Source organism: Pelophylax lessonae (assembly GCF_965119305.1).
Source record: "Pelophylax lessonae genome assembly, chromosome: 1".
NCBI classification, from domain to species: Eukaryota; Metazoa; Chordata; class Amphibia; order Anura; family Ranidae; genus Pelophylax; species Pelophylax lessonae.
In genome coordinates this window covers 851,262,049-851,282,819 of record NC_138768.1, presented here as the reverse complement: position 1 = coordinate 851,282,819, position 20,771 = coordinate 851,262,049, and the positions used below count along the sequence as shown (strand labels likewise).

General features: G+C 46.5%; 1 protein-coding gene across 1 annotated transcript in view; it reads left to right on the top strand.

Annotated features, from left to right (window-relative positions):
• Positions 1-10,970, top strand: part of DYSF (dysferlin) — a 412,280-nt gene extending 401,310 nt beyond the window's left edge. The window contains exons 56-57 of the mRNA XM_082264486.1: positions 6,097-6,244; positions 10,790-10,970. Of these exons, the coding sequence (XP_082120612.1) occupies positions 6,097-6,244; positions 10,790-10,828 (187 nt within the window). The 3' untranslated portion in view covers positions 10,829-10,970. The remainder of the gene's footprint in view (positions 1-6,096; positions 6,245-10,789) is intronic.
• The last annotated feature ends 9,801 nt before the right edge of the window (positions 10,971-20,771 follow it).

Below are 20,771 nucleotides of genomic sequence, written 5' to 3'. Positions count from 1 at the left end.
ATTCGCTATTGTCACTCAATGGGTGGGCTCGGGGCGCACTACTCTGCGCCCCCCGGGTCCACCCTTTGCTGAAGCCTATTAGAGCCTCTGGCTCTAATCAGAAGATTAAAAAAAAGGCCCATTGGACTCCATGCGTCCAGCGCCCCGCATGTAGATTGGGGGGCCGGACGCATGGATAGGGGGGGTGGCGCCCCTGCGCCCCCAACGCACTGGCTGCCACTGAATTCTGATATATTTTAGGTCATGTGCCCAGTGTGAGAATGTGTTTAGTAACTAACAGACCAGTCTGTCGTAGATTGCTGACTTTTTGAAGGTACATTCACAAGGAATTTCATCCATATCTGTGCCTAATTATTTAAAATGAAGGCCTAGCCAAAACTTTTTTTTTGTTCTGATAGAGTGCTGAAGGGTTTGATCCTTTTTCTGCTGTGTCTCCCATAGAGATTTGCTCTCACTTCCTGTGCTGGTGACAGCAGTGGAATTTCCTTTTGCTGTCCTCTGAACAGGAAGTGAGGGAATACTTTCAAAAGGCGATATATATAAAAAAACCTATCAGAGTTTCGAACCCTTCCCTCATTCAAACCAAAAGTAAGAAAATGGTTTTAGCTTGAGTTCCTCTGACCTGCAACAAGAGTGCAAGATTGGCTTCATGGCTTCACTGGCCTCTTGCTTGATTGGGGTGACTCTTATGCCTAGTACACGCAGGCCGAATGTCGAGAGACATTGGCCGGTTCAATCATGACCGGCAACCTTTGGCCCATGTGTATGTCAGCCGCTCCGATAGAAGCCAGGCATTTGACCGGTTTCTATCAAACGAGCATGCTGGAAAACCAGCAGCCGACCAGCTCTTGATCAGAGCTTTCAGCCAATGGCTGAGAGCGCTGACTGTTCTGGCAGGGGGGGGGGGGGGCTCTCCCTCTGTCAGAACACAACAGCTCAGCGGGAAAGATCGCTGTACTAACGTCCAACTGTTAGTACAAAGGCTACGACTAAAACTATTAGAGCCGGTTCACTGTGGGGCGACTCAAAGTCGCCCCGACTTTGAAGCCACCCCGTGCAGCATGACTTTATTGCGGCTTGCAAACGACTTTTCTAATAGAAGTCAATGCAAGCCGCTCCGAAGTCGCCCCCAAGTAGTGCAGGAACCTTTTTCTAAGTCGGAGTGACTTGAGTCGCTCTGATTAGAACGGTTCCATTGCACAGAATAGAGCGCGACTTGTCAGGCGACCAAGTCGCCTGACAAGTCATGGCAGTGTGAGCCGGGTCTTAGTGTGTACCAGGCTTTAGAGGTTGATTTACTAAAACTAAATGTAGCTGTGCATGGGAGCCAATTAGCTCCTAACTTCACCTTTTTAAATTAAACTTTTACAAAAGATGTGGAAGCGGATTTTATGCAGAGATGCACCAGTTTTGGCATGTTTTAGTAAATCAACCCCTTAAAGTTGTAAAGCAAAGATTAGAACAGTTTTGGGCCTTGCACCCTCCCTGCAAGAGGTGAATGTCAATGCTTACCCAGTGATAATAATTTGCAGTTCCTTTTTGTATATATTTGGTTAATATTTCAGAATAAAAACAAGCCAGCACATTACATTACATGTTCTTTTTAGAAATAAACCAAGACTTACTACACTTTATCCTCAATGGAGACTGTTGCCCTTCTTTGTTTCATGTAGTGCTGGCCCTCTATTTAAAGCGGTGTGCTAAATACATCATTGTTCATTTTCCCACCTTTATGCCCCGTACACACGTGCAGATTGTCGGCCGAAAATGTTCGGCCGCCGAACGATTGGCCGATTTTCGGATTGTTAGTATGATGCTTCCGACAGCCGACAGCGCACTTTCGGCCGAAAAGAATCTGTCGTGCAAGCATTAAAATTTTTGTATGCCGACACCAGAGCGGCCGATTGTTCGCCAGTCAATACAGAATTCAGCCGACAGACAGCAGATTTGCAAGACTGGGCATGCTCAGAAAAGAAAAAACACAGGGAAAGTTAACCATCACATGACATCACTTCTGCAGTCGGCTGTAGTCGGCGGACAAAATTCTTGTGCAGTCTTTTGCACTTTTCAACAGACGCGACAGCCCGGGGACAAAAGACGGCCGATCGTTCGGCCGACGATCTGCACGTGTGTACGGGGCATTAGAGGAGGTTGGTCTCCTCTTTGGAAGGAAGGAACCTGGAAAACCAGTCATGATTACCAATGGCTATAAATTTGCACCTAAAGTCTTTCCATCTTGTGCAACGAGATTCTAACCCTTCTCCACTATATCAGAAAAAATTGTATAACGGACATTTCAATCAAAGTGCATCTAAAGGTGATAGTCTAAACAGGGCCAAAATCTAGTTACTATGAAGCACCACACAATACAAACTTAGTAACAAAATAATAGTGATGCGCCAGTCAAAAAATTAATAACACAAATAGTGCACAAAAAATGGTTTACAAACTTAAAAATCAGTGTCCATAAGGCTGCATTCACACTTGAGCGTAGCGTTTCTTACCGCGATTTTACCGCAATTTTTTACAGCGATTTTACCGCGATTTTTTCAGGCGTTTTTCATTGACATCTATCAAAAACGCTGGTAATCAGCCCAAAAAGAAGCTCATGTACTTTTTTCAGCTACAGGCGTTTTGCAAAACGCTCATATGTGAACAGGGGCCATTTAAATGAATGGGGTTTTACTTGTTGGGCGTTTTGGAAGCGTTTCTTTTGAGCGTTTTTGGAGCTGAAAACGCCCAGGTGTGAATGGAGCCTAAACAGTGCAATCATCCCAAGTGTCCATACATAATGAATGAATCAATAAGTAAATCAACTCCCACGTGTCCAAAAGAGTGATCCTGTGTAAACTTAAATATACACGTCTGTGAACTGTGCAAGCCCACCACCAGGTGAATAGGTCTCTCACCTCCACTGAAGACCCGGTCACAGGTCAGTAACAGCGTTGTTGTAAACACAGGGATCCCCGAACCACATAGGCTATAGATAGCCTTTCACCTCCAGAGCGATTACCATATAAATAGGGAACAAATAAAAGATCTAGTGCTCTCTTTTATCATCAAGCAAGCGGCTTTATTCAACATAGAGGACCGTACTCACAATGATGGCGCTCCACAGCGCATAGCAGTCAGCGTGTATGAGCAGGAAGAGAGACGGCATCCAGCACGCAGGCTCCGCCCCCTATACGGGTTACGTCGGCACCCCTACCGAAGAAGTCAACGCTGGTGAGGCGCCGACGTAACGCGTATAGGGGGCGGAGCCTGCGTGGCGGATGCCGTCTCTCTTCCTGCTCATACACGCTGACTGCTATGCGCTGTGGAGCGCCATCATTGTGAGTACGGTCCTCTATGTTGAATAAAGCCGCTTGCTTGATGATAAAAGAGAGCACTAGATCTTTTATTTGTTCCCTATTTATATGGTAATCGCTCTGGAGGTGAAAGGCTATCTATAGCCTATGTGGTTCGGGGATCCCTGTGTTTACAACAACGCTGTTACTGACCCGTGTCTCTACATATGTTGCACTATTGATTTATTGTACAATTTATTTTATGCACTTTTAGTATTCACGTTTTTGGTTGCGCTGATAGCTCTTTGTTTTATACTATGAAGCACCAGCCTCATAAATTGAAAAAAAAAATAATTTTTCCCTTTTTTGATGGAGCCAAATCCTGCGTCATTTGTGTGTCACATGCTCCCCCTCTCAGGCACTGCAGCTTACAGTGAGAAGGTTCCCTCAGCAGATCCAAAAAGCAACACCAACAAGATTCTACTGTTAATGGGCTACCATGAACCCACTTAATTGGATAAATGAACAAAAACCATAAAAAAGCACTAATGTTTCAAACACAATAATAAAAAATAAATCAGCAGCCTGATTCCAAAGGAGACCATTTATTAAAAATACACTGGTATATCCCCATCAAAGCTACCTACCAAGAAAACCTCAATCCCATACATACAAATCATGGAAAACATGGTATGGTACTGTATAGTGCAGCTACTTCCATTATCTCAGGGTACCCATATCTATCTAAAAACTTTGTATTATTTCAACACTCATGAAAATAGCAATATATAGGCCATCCTGGGACCTGATGAAGGTATAAAGTCATATATGAGGATTGAGACATTATGACATAATGGGAGGAGTTGCACTATACGGTATGATATTATGTTTCCAATTATTTATATGTTGGGATTTGAGGTTTTTTGGTGGGTGGTTTTATTGGAATAGGTATACCAGCATATTTTTAATAAATGGTCTCTTCTGGAATCTGGCTGCTTGTAGCATTATATGTTTTTTGCTACTATTTACAATTTACAAAAAGTCGGTAATGACCCATTAACAGTGGTATTTTGTTGGTGTTGGTTTCAGACTGAAACCAACACCATCAGAGTTTATCTAATGGGATGATAAAGTGTCTTGAAGGCCTTCTTTTCAAGTGGTTCAATCTAAAAAACAGTGGGCCAAGACTAGGTGTGGCCAGATGCCGATTGATGAGCTATTACAGGGATATTCAAACTGTGGCCCTCCAGCTGTTGTGAAACTACAAGTCCCATCATGCTTCTGCCTCTGAGTGTCATACTTGTGGCAGTCAGAGTCTTGCTATGCCTCATGGGACTTGTAGTTCTGCAACATCTGGAGGGCCACAGTTTGCATATCCCTGAGCTGCCTATAAGCTTGTGAGAATGCAATCACAGTGCTGATAGCCACACCCACTGCAACATCTCATTCCACTTTAGTGCAGGCAGGTTACAGTCTACATGAGGGTGACAATACTGCTCTGAATTCAGTAGCAGTGCAGCAGTAGTAGTCACCCCAACACAGGAAACTGCATGAGGTGGACTTCACTGGCAGGATCAATAGGTATTTGTAAGATTGTAAAGGGGACTAGGGGAAAACTAAAAGTATATATACTTACCATTAACCACTTTACCACCGGAGGATTTTGCTGTCTTACGTCTGGGCCACTTTTTGCGATTCGGCACTGTGAGACTTTAACTGACAATTGCGCGGTCGTGCGATGTCGTACCCAAGCGAAATTTACGTCCTTTTTTTCCCACAAACAGAGCTTTCTTTTGGTGGTATTTGATCACCTGTGCGATTTTTACTTTTTGCGCTATAAACAAAAAAGGAGCGTAAATTTTGAAAAAATAACAATATTTTTCACATTTTTTTATATGAAATTCCCCCCCAAAAAATGTAAAAATCAAATTTTTTAAAATTTTTGGCCAATTTGTTTTCTGCTACCTATGTTTGGTAAAAAGAATCACAATAAACGTATTTTGATTGGTTTGCGCAAAAGTTATTGCGTTTACTAACTAAGGGAAAGATTTATGTCATTTTTGGTGTTTTTTTTATTTAACGAGTAATGGCGACGATCTGCGATTTTTTTTGCGGGACTGCGACATTGCTGCGGACAGATCGGACCCTTGACTGACATTTTTGACACTTTTGGGGGTACCAGTGACATTTCTATAGTAATCAGTGCTATACATATGCACTGTTACTGTAAAATGACACTGGCAGGGAAGGGGTTAATTTATTGGAGAGGGAGGGGTTAATGTATGCCTGGTGCTTACTGACGTGTGTGGGGGGAGGTGACTATGTGACACAGGGACAGATCGAGGGAACCCTGCAATCTGACCCTGCCTGTCACTTAGGAGATCCGCCCGCTTGTGTTTACACAAGCGGGCGGATCTCCACACTCGATTCCCCAACGATCGGGGAAGAGCAGCGGCGACCGCCGCTGCTCCTCCCCTGGCCCGACTCCCGCTGTGACTGAATACATTCTCGACTCCCGCTGTGACTGAATACATTTCTCGCGCCGCCGAGAAAGGGGAATGTCTGGTAACGTAGTACTACGTCGCCAGACGTTATCGAGCCACTTTAACGCTGTAGTGCTCTAGTGAGCAGTCGGCAAGTGGTTAAGTACATACCATTAAGTGCTGTAGCACAATTTTTCTTTTAAAAGAGGAGGCCATAGTTGTACTAGGGGTGTAAACCTAGAAATAAACCCCTGCTCTGTGTACACTAGGATGTTTATCAGTGTATGTATCTTCTAGAAGGTAACCTAAGTATGTTTGGTTCCCAGGCGTCCAGAGACATCATTCTTGTGGTTCACATCTCCATACAAGACACTGAAGTACGTCCTCTGGAGAAAATACAAGTGCCTCCTTCTGGTTATCCTCATCGCTGTTTTAGTACTCCTCTTCCTGGGAATATTCTTCTACTCTTTCCCGGTAAGATTTTGCCATATTTTCCCCTCCCTTACCTTTCCATCCTTTCCTCTTTGCACTTCTGTTTCCTCCCCTACTATCCCATCATCTCTTTTCTTCTCCCCTCTCGTTCCCTCCTTTCTTATCCATTCCACTCTTCTTATTTTTCTCTATCATGTCTTCCCTATTCCTTTACTCCCAACCCCATCCCTTCTCCTCCTTTCCTCTGCTCTCTGCCCCTCTCCCCTTCTGCCCCACTCTCTTTTCCCTACCTCCTCCCTTCCCTTTTCAACTCTTCCTTTCCTCTCCTCTCTGTCTCCTGCCTCTCACCTCCCTTCCCCTTCTACTTTACCGCCCTCCCCTATTCTTTTTTCATCTCCCCCCCCATCCTTCTTCCATTCTCTTCTATTCTCTTCTTCTCTCTCCCTTCCTTTTACCTATCCCCTGTCCTTTCCTTGACTCTCCTCTCTATTCCTTACCTCGGCCCTCTCTGCTCCTTTCCTTGCCTTTACTTCTGCCTCCTCTTCTTCCATCTCTTCTCTTCACATTTTCCTTTTCTCTCTCTGCTCCAATTTCCTTCTTCCCTCCACCACTCCTTCCTTCACCCCACTGTGGTATTCCTTCTCCTGTCTTCTTCTCTTACCACTCCTCTTCTTTCTTTTTTCCTCCCTCTCCTCTTTCAACTCTTCTCTCCTCTTCCATCTTTTCCCTCCTCTTCTCTCCTCTTCCATCTCTCCTCTTCCATCTTTTCCCTCCTCTTCTCTCCTCTTCCATCTTTTCCCTCCTCTTCTCTCCTCTTCCATCTCTCCTCATCCATCTCTCCTCTTTCATCTCTCCTCTCCCATCTCTCCTCTCCTCTCCCATCTCTCCTCTCCTCTTCCATCTCTCCTCTCCCATCTCTCCTCTCCTCTCCTCCATCTCTCCTCTCCCCTTCCATCTCTCCTCTCCTCTCCTCTCCTCTATTTTCTTCCTTTCTCCCTTCATGTTCTCTATCTTTCACTCGCCCTCTCTTTAGTATACTGTAACATACCAAGCTGTGTCATATATGTAGCTCAGTATATGATGACATTTTATTGTGTCCGTACTTTGGACCAATTACCCTGTTGCCCGAAAGATGGAGCTTTGAAACTGGACATTTCTTGTAAAATGTTAATCACTGGCTGTGTGATTGTAATTCATTTACACAGTCATACTGCTAGGCCTCCTTCACATGGGGTGTATGAATCCATGCCCCATGTGAGGACCATGTTCACCCACACGGGGATGCATAGGTAATCTGTGCATCCATGTGCAGGCAGTCACATATTGTTGTCAGTTGAGATACAGCCGATGCTCACCATGGGACTTTGGATATTACATTGTGGGAGCAAGGGATTTGTCCGTGCAACTACTACGTCCCAGTTGACAGCAATGGGACTGCCTGCACGGGGATGCATCCCCTTGTGGGTAAACACGGCTCTTGCACTGGCCATAGATTCATATACCCTGTGTAAACAAGGCCCATATATTGATACAAATCCTGTGTGTGTTTGTGAAACAGACACCATTTTATTCTAAGTAAAATAGTGAGAGGATTGACCTGTGCAGATTCTTTTTGTCAGCACTGTGTGACCCCATACACAATAGTTAGGCCTACAATACCCTCTCTGATGTCCATTCTCTTTGAATCAGTGAACTTTTTTTTTGTCTGTTTGCCCGCTGAGGGGTTTAACCTTTCTGTTTGTCCTGGTGACCATTAGCACTGGGACAGAAAGTGATGGGATATGCAAAATCGCACAATTGACTCTGGAACAGGAACAGATGGAAAATATTCCAATGGGAACACCTGTTCTACTGGCAACTAACAGGGGATGTCCTCTCACTTGGGAGTTATCGCTTCTTACTTCCTGATGTGTATCTGGGACAGAGTTTCAGTACCTCCAAGTCTGTCAGAACTCCTACTTTCTGAGTCCCTGCCAGCACTTCCAGAACTCCTACTTGCAGAATCCCTGCCAATGCTTTCAATGCTACACACAGAATCCTTGCCAAGACTTGCAGTATAATTTCCAGTATTTCCAATGGCACTTGTCATTGCCAGGACTTCCGGTGCTTCCTAAACTAATGCTTGACATTTTGTCTGACACAGAGGGGTAATTAGGCATCAGTCTTAGAAGGGGCAAGTTTCTTCTTGCCAACCAACATTTTTTTGTGCAAAAGGACTATATTTCACTTCTAATTGCTTGTTTTGTTGTTGACTTGAATTCACCTACTTTCCTGCCTGCCCGCATCCTCCACTTGAACCTGTCCACTTTCTTGCCTGCAGTTTGCTTGCGACCATTACCTGGAACTCATCACTCTCTTGCCTGCCGCCGGCCCACAACACCTGCATGTTTTGACTAATCTTTTGCCTAACATAGGGGGCTTGATTTACAAAAGGCAAATAGACTGTGCACCTTTTTACATTGCAGTTTCACTCTGCAAGTGCAGTTGCTCCAGAGCTTAGTAAATGAGCAGAAGCTCTGCTGACTTCCATCATCCAATTACGTGCAAGCAAAAATGCATTTTTTTTTTTTTTGCCTTCCATGTGATTGGGTTTTCTTTGCAAAGTGAAGCTTTACCTCATTTACTAAGCTCTAGAGCAGTGGTCCTCAACTCCGGTCCTCAGGGCCCACTAACAGGCCAGATTTTAAGTATTACCTTGGGGAGATGCAGACTAGAGTACTGAAATCACTGAGCAGCAAATGATATCACCTGGGATGTATTTCAGTTATCTTGCAAATCTGGCCTGTTAGTGGGCCCTGTAGGCCAGGGTTGAGGACCTCTGCTCTAGAGCAACTGCAGAGTTCAACTGCACTTTGAAAAGTGCACAGTCTGCCTTTAGTGCCTTGTATGCCTTTAGTAAATCAACCCCATAGTGCCTCCACATTGTAGCCTTACAGTCTTCGCTCACCCTCAGGCAATCCTGAGGGCTGCAACCTGGTACCAGCTTGCCACAAAACCCATCTCCACCATCCTGGAGCTCTGGTGAAAACCAGCTAGTGCTTAGAGCAGTCTGGTACTCCGGGTAAGCCTCCATCACCTGCCAGCGGAAGCCGTAACAGATAGCAAGTTAAAGAAAATCTCCCTAATATAATGCTGACAGCAAAATAACCTGACAATTTTTTTATCTCTTTCCTACTATCCAAACTTAAAAAAACATTTTGACTTTACTAAGCTATTCGCTATACCCTTATTCCTAACACCTAGCTTGTCCACCCCTAAGTCCTAACCCTTGAACTAACCTAACCCTTAACCCAATGCCTAATAGCATTGTATTCACCATTCTGCACCAGGAGCCATATCCCATTGAATACAACATTTACAAGATCCTAGCTCTAGAAGCTTTCAATACATGGAACTCCTATCTGGAAACATGTTCCTGGCCAGCCGACCAAAAGCATTAAATTATTGTAATAACTAAAGCAATTAGCATTTTTTTTTTTGGGGGGGGGGGGGTCAACAATGACAAGTGGATCACATTTGCATCGGCATTAAAAAAAAGACCACAGCAGTCTTTAAAGTGTCTCTAACCAATTTATACTTGCAGTTCTCTGCAAGAGAAGAGCTTCATAACCACCTCTCTGATGGCCTTTCCTTTGTTTTCTGTTCTGACCCCACAGCCTTCATAAGACAACTTGGCATCCAATACTTTCGGAGTGTCTGATGCTTGTGTCTTGGAACCTTGCTGTGGCTCCTTCCTCTGATCTCTAGTCTCTAGTTATGGAGAAGGGGACCACAGTGTTAGGCCCCTTTCACACAGGCGGACCGTTCAGATACGCCTGTCCGTTTTTTTGGCATTTCTCAATGGTCCCACCATGTATTCCTATGGGGCATCGGATGGCAGCGGAGACATGTCCGCTGACATCCGACCCGATCCGTGAAATCTGGACGGATGGAAACCCTATTTTGATTTCCCACATAGAGATGCATGGGGAACTGACAGCTGTCCTCCTGCTGCTCAGCGGGGGGATCGGCGGCTCGATCTTCCGCTGAGAAAAACGGAATCCGTCCAACGGACGGATAGTTCGAAAGGGGCCTAAGAGGTTAATATTACGGCTCTTCTCTTGCAAGGAACATCAGGTAGGGTCTCTTTAAAGAGGCCAGACAAGTTTCTTATCTGTACCTGGAAAGTTTTCCAGTATTAGAGAGACCAAAAGTAAATCTCAACTCTCCCCACTTCCCACCAACAGATGCGTCCCTCACAGAACTCCCACCTATTAGCTGTTGAAGCAGATTCAAGGCTGCCAGCACTGGTTGGCACCTCTAGGCTTGCTTTGGTCACAGCCTCCACTTGTGAACCTTTTGCACGTCACTGTTGATAACCAAAAACTAGCTTGGACCAGCCTTAAAAGCCCATTGAAAAGATTTATATTTTAAGTCAAAGCAACTATAAGAATTTCTGGCCTTGGTGCTTCTCGAATGTCCAATTAACACACCTGATCGGTAGGGATCCCAGGCAAAACAAGTGTGAAGAATTGACACCATTCTGTGAGATTGTTGCATCTTTTTATAAAACCAATGCGGTGATTGTCTCTTGTTTTTCTCTTGCAGAATTACGCTGCTATGAAGTTAATGAAGCCATACAGTTAAGAATGCACCAGCTGATGGAAGACCTGCCAAGTGCATCCAGAAGCCTCCAATGGCAGCCCCCTTGTACTGTATAGTCAATAAAGACTACTATGCCAAAGATATTATTCCTGTATATCACCCTGCATTTTTGCTACTGCAGTGCACTGCATTCTAGTTTTTTTGTTGTGTTGCAATGCAGGTGCATTGTGAAAGTGGTTGCAATTCACAGTGAATGGCACCCTAGCTACCAGCGCCCATAATGTGTGTTAGTGCAGTGCTCTGAATGTGCCCTAAAGGGTAATATTGCCAAGGAATATTTAGTTAGGGTTGGAGCCTGAAGGGCTAATTCACTTTCTCATCTCTATTGGAGTCCCATTTCTGGATGTGAATAGCTCTTTGTGGAGTTTTTTATTTTAAAACACAGAGCTGGGGGCTGTGTGACTTCTAAGCCCATATCAGGAAACAGCTGGGCTGAGATGGACTGGTTGTTAGGGGAAATGTCACCACAGATACTGGATTAATTTAGGTGTCTAGGGCAGTACCTTCCCTAAAGCTGGGTACACACTGCAAGTTTTTTTTTGTTCAACCCAGCGGGTAAAAAAAAAAAAGATAGATCGCTATACCAACACAAGTAATGTTGGCAGGGCTACTGATAAGGCAGTACAGCTAGCCTTCCTGTACTGGGCCCGGGCCCAATCAGTTGAAAAAGGGGGGCCCGACACCTGCTGAGCAGGAGTGCCATCTGTGCTGTCTTATTGCAGACACTGATCCTCTTCTGCCTCTCCCTGTAGCGCTGCCAGCTTCTCTTCCTCTTTGTCCCTCCGGGTACACTGCAAGAGGGTTGGTTCTAGCATATGTGCCCCTTCCATCTGCTGTCCGGGCCCTCCTGTGTGCCCCTTTCCCCCCATTGCGCTGCCAGCTTTCCTCTCCCGCTGGCAGCTGCTGTGGGCACACAGGGGATGTTTCAGTTTGAAGGGGAAGGGGCTGGTAAATACAGTAAATACTGGCCCCTTCCTTTACTGAATGAGTGATCGGCACCAATCACTCCTGTGGCTCTTCATAACTGAAGCAGTGTAAACTGTGTTTATTATGCTTCAATTTCTGAATGAGCAGCCTCAGAGTACTTGCTATTCATTCATCTGTGTAGCTGAGGCTACAGAGAAAGGGACTGATAAGTTTGTCCTCAGTTACTTTCAGTCCATCTAACAGCAGCCCTGGATATTGGTGCAGGGATCTGCCCCACTGTGTTATTGTACCCCCTGCCACAATATACTGATCAACGCTGGCAGCCATTGGCAGTGAGGGCTGATTGGATACTGGTTTTTCAGCATGTCCCTTCGACAAAAGCCGGCCTTTAGATCGGTTTCTGATGGACAGACTGCTGTACACACTGACCGAAAGTTGGCTGGTCCAATTTGCAGACAGTGTACAATGTACCCAGCTTAAGAAGTTGATATGGGATGTCAGATAAGGGCTCAGCATTTACAAAGCACTTAACTCTCATATGGCATTAAACATGCTTAGCCCTGTACTGTCATTTGCTTTTAAAGAGTCAATTAATCCTTTCTATGCAATATGTGTGGTAATTTACAGCAGCCAATGAGAACATTCTTTTCATTGTATATGCCAGAAAGACATGAGTGTCAGTCTCATTTGCTGCCATAATAATAAGTGTATAATGGGGTGATCACAAAGAAGATTTGTGTAAAAGCAAAGCTATACTTATATATCATTGTAGAGGTCAACTGAGAATATTCTCCAGGAGAAAGGTAAACTCTTACACATTTATAGGCACTGCTCAGTGAATTACAGGCCTTATTAACATCTATATATAGACTGAGGGCTGTTTAAACACCAAGCCCTTATCTGAAATCATCTGTAATATTGATAGGTAATGTGCTGCCATAGACCTCTGAAATGAACCCAGTATCTATTGCAGCACTTCCTCTAACAACCAGCCCATCTCAGCACATTTCTTATCAGATACAGGCTTTGATATTCCACAGCTTGGAGCACTTGGATAAATTTGAATGAATGATTCACCTGGGTAGTTCTCTGCTGCTGTCTGTGTGTTTGATTCGGTCTACTCTAAACTATACCAGCTCCAGACTCCTGATTTCAGAAACTGCGGCGTTGAAATCATACTACTTCAGCGCAATTGCAAAGCCGCATATTAGTGTGATTTGCACTGGTGATTTCATTGCAGCTTGCGACTTCATTTAACAGAAATCTATGCAAGTCGCAATGAAATCGTCAAAAAGTAGTGCAGGAACATTTTTCATAAACTAGGTGAACGGTTCTATTGGTAAAAATAGGCTTTGACTTTTCATGCGATTTGGAACTGTCAGATCACATGACAAGTCGCACAGATGTAAACCGGGACTTACAGGAACAGTAGTAGCACAGTCATATCACAGCGATATTTTCTAATACCTCTTACACGTTTGTAGACGCTGAACACTAAGAATTCTGTTGCAGCCATAAAAATGATTTTCTTTCAGCATTTGCAGAGAACTAACTGGTGGCTGTTCTATGTTTACAATTTATAATGAAATGTTCGTATTTCACGGCAACCTTTTAATATGTTTCAAATGTATCAACACAGATATATGTTTATTTTATTATCTTATTTTATAATGCACTTATCAATCCATAGCCAAAGATATTCCCAATCTACTGGCCTTTACCTGCAGTATTTTTTGTTTAAGTATTTTATTCATGACATGCCTTTGGTTGCTTAGAGATTCATTATTTATCCCGTCCGTTTCTTCCTTTGAGATAGAAACACTTTACTATGCACTGAATATGGTAAACACAATGCCTATAGTTTTATTTCAGTCATGTACTGAAGAATGTGAATTTAATAAAGCCAATAGAAATATGTTACATCTGTGTATTTTCATTGTGTTTTATTTTTTTAATTGGACGGAGGTCAATAATCAAGCATATTGTCAAGCAAAATGAAGGGCCTCTCTCTACCCGTTTATCATCAGCTCTTGAGCCCAGACCTAAGCTCAGATGATCAGGGCCAGTTTTAGATCATTTGGGGTCCTGGGCAGGAATCAAACTGGGGAACTCTTGGCTGGAATTTTGCAGGCACTTTAACTTTTGTGTTATGAACAGGGGGGGCTAAGAGATACGTGGTGCTATGGAGAGCGGATGTGAAAGAGAGGAATGACAATTTGGAGATAGAAGGCAGAGGAGATGAGAGGCACTACAGAGATGAGAGGCACTATAGATATAGGAGGCAGAGGAGATGAGCGGAACTATAGAGATAGAAGGCAGAGAAAATGAGTGGCACTATAGAGATAGGGGGCAGAGGAGATGAGCAGCACTATAGGTGGAGGAGATGAGCGACAGTATAGAGTTAGGAGGCAGAGGAGATGAGCGGCACTATAGAGATAGGAGGCAGAGGAGATGAGAGGCACTATAGAGATAGGAGGCAGAGGAAATGGGCGGCACTATAGAAATGGGAGGCAGAGGAAATGAGCAGCACTATAGAGATAGGGGGCAGAGGAGATGAGCAGCACTATAGGTGGAGGAGATGAGATGAGCGACAGTATAGAGTTAGGAGGCAGAGGAGATGAGCAGCACTATAGAGATAGGAGGTAGAGGAGATGAGCGGCACTATAGAGATAGGGGGCAGAGGAGATGAGTGGCACTATAGAGATAGGAGGCAGAGCAGATGAGCGGCACTATAGAGCTAGGAGGCCGAGGAAATGAGCGCCGCTATGGAGATAGAAGGCAGAGGAGATGAGCGGCACTATAGAGATAGGAGGCAGAGGAGATGAGCGGCACTATAGAGATAGGAGGCAGAGGAGATGAGCAACACTATAGAGATGGGAGGCAGAGGAGATGAGCGGCATTATAGAGATGGGAGGCAGAGGAAATGAGCAGCACTAGAGAGATAGAAGTCAGAGGATATGAACGGCATTATAGAGATGGGAGGCAGAGGAGATGAGCGGCACTATAGAGATAGGAGGCAGAGGAAATGGGCGGCACTATAGAAATGGGAGGAGGAGGAGAAGAGTGGCTGTATAGAGATGGGAGGCAGAGAAGACGAGTGGCACTAAAGATAGAAGGCAGAGGAGATGAGCAGCACTATAGGTGGAGGAGATGAGATGAGCGACAGTATAGAGTTAGGAGGCAGAGGAGATGAGCGGCACTATAGAGATAGGAGGCAGAGGAGATGAGTGGCACTATAGAGATAGGAGGCAGAGGAGATGAGCGGCACTATAGAGATAGGAGGCAGAGGAGATGAGTGGCACTATAGAGATAGGAGGCAGAGGAGATGAGCGGCACTATAGAGATAGGAGGCAGAGGAAATGGGCGGCACTATAGAAATGGGAGGCAGAGGAAATGAGCGGCACTATAGAGATAGGGGGCAGAGGAGATGAGCAGCACTATAGGTGGAGGAGATGAGATGAGCGACAGTATAGAGTTAGGAGGCAGAGGAGATGAGCGGCACTATAGAGATAGAAGGTAGAGGAAATGAGTGACACAATATAAGATAGTAGGTGGAGGAGATGAGTGGCACTATAGAGATAGGAGGCAGAGGAGATGAGCGGCACTATAGAGATAGGAGGTAGAGGAGATGAGCGGCACTATAGAGATAGGGGGCAGAGGAGATGAGTGGCACTATAGAGATAGGAGGCAGAGCAGATGAGTGGCACTATAGAGCTAGGAGGCCGAGGAAATGAGCGCCGCTATGGAGATAGAAGGCAGAGGAGATGAGCGGCACTATAGAGATAGGAGGCAGAGGAGATGAGCGGCACTATAGAGATAGGAGGCAGAGGAGATGAGCAACACTATAGAGATGGTAGGCAGAGGAGATAAGCGGCACTATAGAGATGGGAGGCAGAGGAGGTGAGCGGCATTATAGAGATGGGAGGCAGAGGAAATGAGCAGCACTAGAGAGATAGAAGTCAGAGGATATGAACGGCATTATAGAGATGGGAGGCAGAGGAGATGAGCGGCACTATAGAGATAGGAGGCAGAGGAAATGGGCGGCACTATAGAAATGGGAGGCGGTGGAGAAGAGTGGCTGTATAGAGATGGGAGGCAGAGAAGACGAGTGGCACTAAAGATAGAAGGCAGAGGAGATGAGCGGCACTATAGAGATAGGAGGCAGAGGAGATCAGTGGCAGTATAGAGATGGGGTCAGAAGAGATGAGCAGCACAAGATGGGAGGCAGAGGAGATGAGCGGCACTATAGAGATAGGAGGCAGAGGAAATGGGCGGCACTATAGAAATGGGAGGCGGAGGAGAAGAGTGGCTGTATAGAGATGGGAGGCAGAGAAGACGAGTGGCACTAAAGATAGAAGGCAGAGGAGATGAGCGTTACTATAGAGATAAGAGGCAAAAGAAATGAGCGACACTATAGGGATAGGAGGCAGAGGAGATGAGAGGCAATATAGAGATAAGAGGCAGAGCAAATAAGTGGCACTATGGAGATAAAAGGCAAAGAAGATGAGCGGCACTATAGAGATAGGAGGCAGAGGAGATGAGCGGCACCATAGAGATAGGAGGTAGAGGAGATGAGCGGCACTATAGAGATAGGAGGCAGAGAAGATGAGCGGCACTATAGAGATAGGAGACAGAGGAGATGAGCGGCACTATAGAGATAGGCGGCAGAGGAGATGAGCGGCACTATAGAGATAAGAGGCAGAGGAGATGAGCGGAACTATAGAGATGGGAGGCAGAGGAGATGAGTGGCACTGTAGAGATAGGAGGCAGAGGAGATGAGCGGCACTATAGAGATAAGAGGCAGACTGAGATGAGCGGCACTATAGAGATAGGAGGCAGATGAGATGAGCGGCACTGAAGAGATAGGAGGCAGAGGAGATGAGTGGCACTATAGATATAGGAGGCAGAAGAGATGAGTGTCACTATAGATATAGGAGGCAGAGGAGATGAGCGGCACTATAGAGATAGGAGGCAGAGGAGATGAGCGATAGAGATAGGAGGCAGAGTAGATGAGCGGCACTATAGAGATAGAAGTCAGAGGAGATAAGCAGCATATAGAGATAGGTGGCAGACCTGTAACTAGAACCTTTAGGGCTCCAGTGCAAGAAACCATGAAGGGCCCCCCTGACCCCCCCCCCCTTCCATTCAAGATCCAGGCTTTCAGCTCTGTGAGGGTATCCATGGACATCCTTCCAGAACCCTGCCTCCCGTTTTCCCCCTGGGGCGGGCATCCAGTACACTCTTTGACAGCTGCACTTCGGACACAGCTGATCATGGTAAAGGGCCAATCACACCGGCCCTTTACCATGTGATCAGCTGATCACATGTAAACAGATTTTACGGTTATCAACAGTCCTTTCCTCCCACGCTGTGTCTGTGTGAGGAAAGGAGAGCCATTACCCGGCAAGGCTGTCAGTACATTGTTTACACTGATAATCAGGGCACTGATTGTTAGTGTGTGCCCATTAGTGCAGCCTCTAAAGTGCTGCCTATCAGTGCCACCTATCAGTGCTCATCAATGCCACCTATCAGTGCCCATCAGTGATGCCTATCAGTGGCACCTATCAGTGCTCATCAATGCTGCCTATCAGTGCCCATCAGTGATGCCTATCAGTGCTCATCAATGCTGCCTATCAGTGCCCATCAGTGATGCTTATCAGTGGCACCTATCAGTGCTCATCAATGCTGCCTATCACTGCCGCCTGTCAGTGCCACCTATCAGTGCTCATCAATGCCCCCTATTAGTGCCACCTATCAGTGATAATCAATGCCGCCTATCAGTGCCCATCAGTTCCACCTATCAGTGCTCATCAATGCTGCCTATCAGTGCGGCCTGTCAGTGCCACCTATCAGTGATCATCAATGCCCCCTATCAGTGCCACCTATCAGTGCAGCCTATCAGTTCTGCCTATTAGTGTCGCCTACTAGTACTGCCCAGTGGCAGAACTACCAGGCTTGCAAAGGTCGCACTTGGGACCAGGCCCTGGCGTTGCTCCACGGTCAGAGCCCCAGCGGAGTTGCTGGCCACAGGGCTCTGAGCTGAGAGCGTCAATCTCTCATACAGCCCAGAGCCTGCACTGACGGTTCCCCCTCCCTCTCGTTTCTCTCATGGACAGGAGCAATGAACCTCTTGCATGGACAAGAGCGATCACCTAGCTGCTGGGCTTCACACTTCCTGAGGTGCACACACAGGAGAGGGGCGGGAGTAGAAGGAGCAGATCCGCTCCATGTGAGGGAGGGAGAACTGTCAGTGTAGGCTCTAGGCTTAATGAGTGATTGATGCTTTCAGCTCAGAGGCCTGCTGAAGAGGCATTGATAGGCAGTACCAGAGGCGTAACCAGAACCCTCAGAGCCCCGGCACAAGAAACCATGAAGGGCCCCCCTGACCCCCAGCCAGGGCTATAGAGATAGGGCGGAGACAGAGGCGTAACTAGAACCCTCAGGGGCCCCGATGCAAGAAACCATGAAGAGCCCCCCTCTCCCCATTCTATCGAAACCCCAGGCTTCCAGTTCTGGGAGGGCGTGCATCCTTGGACATCCTCCCAGAACCCTGCCTCTCATGTGCCCCCTGGGGCGCTCAATTCCGCACACTCTGTAACTGACACAGCACACTCTGGCCCTGTATCGTGATCTGTGATCAGCTGTGTCACAATCTCAGTGGCCCTTAACCATGTGATCAGCTGATCACATGTAAACAGACTTGATAAATCACAAACCACAGCGCAAAACAGTGCCAATAAAATAAATAACATATAAATGAAAATACAGCAGCGATGGTGATATTGTTTATGGTTTAGCTTTAGTGCCGGTTCACACTGGGGCGACCTGTGAGGCGACCTGGTCGCCTCACAGGTCGCCGCAGGTCGCCTTCCATAGGGAAGCTGCGGACCCGTTCTAATAGGAGCGACACAAGTCGCTCCGACCTAGAAAAAGGGTCCGGAGCTTCTTTGGGGCGACCAGGAGGCGACCGCCATAGACTTCAATGTTATGAAGTCCGTGGCGGCCGCTCCGAGGTCGCGGCGTGCTGCTCGCACCGCGATCTCGGAGGTCGCCCCTGCAAGTAGCGTCACGCGGTAATGTGAACCGGCGCTTACATAGTGCAGGTTTTGTGGTATAGATATGTAAACAGACTTGCCGGTTACCAGCAGTCCTTTCATCCCACACTGTGTTAACCGGCAAGACTGTCAGTACATTGTTTACACTGATAACCAGTGCCCTGATTATTAATGCAGCCCCATCAGTGCAGCCTCTGAAGTGCTGCCTATCAGTGCTCATCAATGCCATCTATCAGTGCCCATCACTGCTGCCTATCAGTGCCACCTATCAGTGCCCATCAGTGATGCCTATCAGTAGCACCTATCAGTGATATACAATGCCTCTTATCAGTGCCCATCAGTGCTCCTCAATGTCCATCAGTGCCACCTATCAGTGCTCATCAATGCTGCTTATTAGTGTTGCCTATCAGTGCAGCCAATCAGAGCTCATCATTGTCGTTTATCAGTGCAGTCTCTCAGTTCTGCCAATCAGTGTCACCCATTACTACAGCCCAGTGGCGGAACTACCAGGCTCACAAAGGTCGCACAGGCGACCAGGCCCTGGCATTCCGCCACGCTCTGGGGGCCCAAGCGGGGTTGCTGACCACAGGGATTTGAGCTGAGAGCATCAATCTCTCATACAGCCCAGAGCCTGCACTGACCGTTCCCCCTCCCTCTATCCTACCTTGGATGGACAGGAGAGGAGAGAGCCGATATGCTCCTTCTCCTCTCCTCCTGTGTGCACCATGGGAAGTGTGAAGCCCAGCAGAGGAATTTGATCGCCTAGCTGCTGAGCTTCACACTTCCTGGCACTAATTCTACCCCTGATCAATGCTGCTAAAATGTGCATTCCTCAACATTGGGGAACGCCTTACATTCTGACCATCCCTGAATAGTTCAAATGAATTGACAAAATCGCTGAAATGGAAGAGATAATTTACACTGAACAAGAATATAAACGCAGCACTTGTTTTTTCCCCCATTTTTCATGAGCTGAACTCAAAGATCTAAGAAGACCGGAATTCATCCGTAAAGAGAACATCTCTCCAAAGTGCCAGACGCCATTGAATGTGAGCATTTGCCCACTCAAGTCGGATACGATGATGAACTGCAGTCTGGTCGGGACCCCGATGAGGATGACGAGCATGCAGATGAGCTTCCCTGAGATGGTTTCTGACAGTTTGTGCAGAAATTCTTTGGTTATGCAAACCGATTGTTACAGCAGCTGTCCAGGTGGCTGGTCTCAGATGATCTTGGAGATGAAGATGCTTAACCACTTGCCGACCGCCGCCCGACTATATACGGCGGCGGTCAACCCCTCCCAGGCAAAGTGACGTACCGGTACGTCACTCGCCTGGGAGCAAATAGGGGCGAGCGCGCGCCGCCGGAGGCGCGCTCCCGCCCCCCCTCGTACCCGAGGAAGCCGGTGCGTGTGACCGGCGGACCCGATGTCCGCCGGTCACTCTCGATCGTCAGGTAGAGAGGGAGAAAGGCAGGCGGCCAATGTAAACAAAGCCGCCTGTCATTCTCCCCTGTGTAAAAGCACAGATCACTCGGTCCTGCTATGTAGGATCGTATGTCTCTGTAGTTACACAAACAGCCACATCCAATGACAGTAAGAAACACGCCCCTAGGGACACACTTAACCCCTCCCTCTCCAATAAAGTTAACCCCTTCCCTGCCAGTGTCATTTTTACAGTAACAGTGCATATGTATAGCACTGATTACTGCAGTAATGTCACTGGTACCCCCAAAAGTGTCAAAAATGTCAGTCAAGGGTCCGATCTGTCCGCCGCAATGTAGTAGTACTGCAAAAAAAATCGCAGATCGCCGCCATTACTCGTTAAAAACAAAACAATAAAAATGACAAAAATCTTTCCCTTAGTTTGTAAACGCAATAACTTTTGCGCAAACCAATCAAAATAAGCTTATTGTGATTTTTTTTCCAAACATATGTAGCAGAA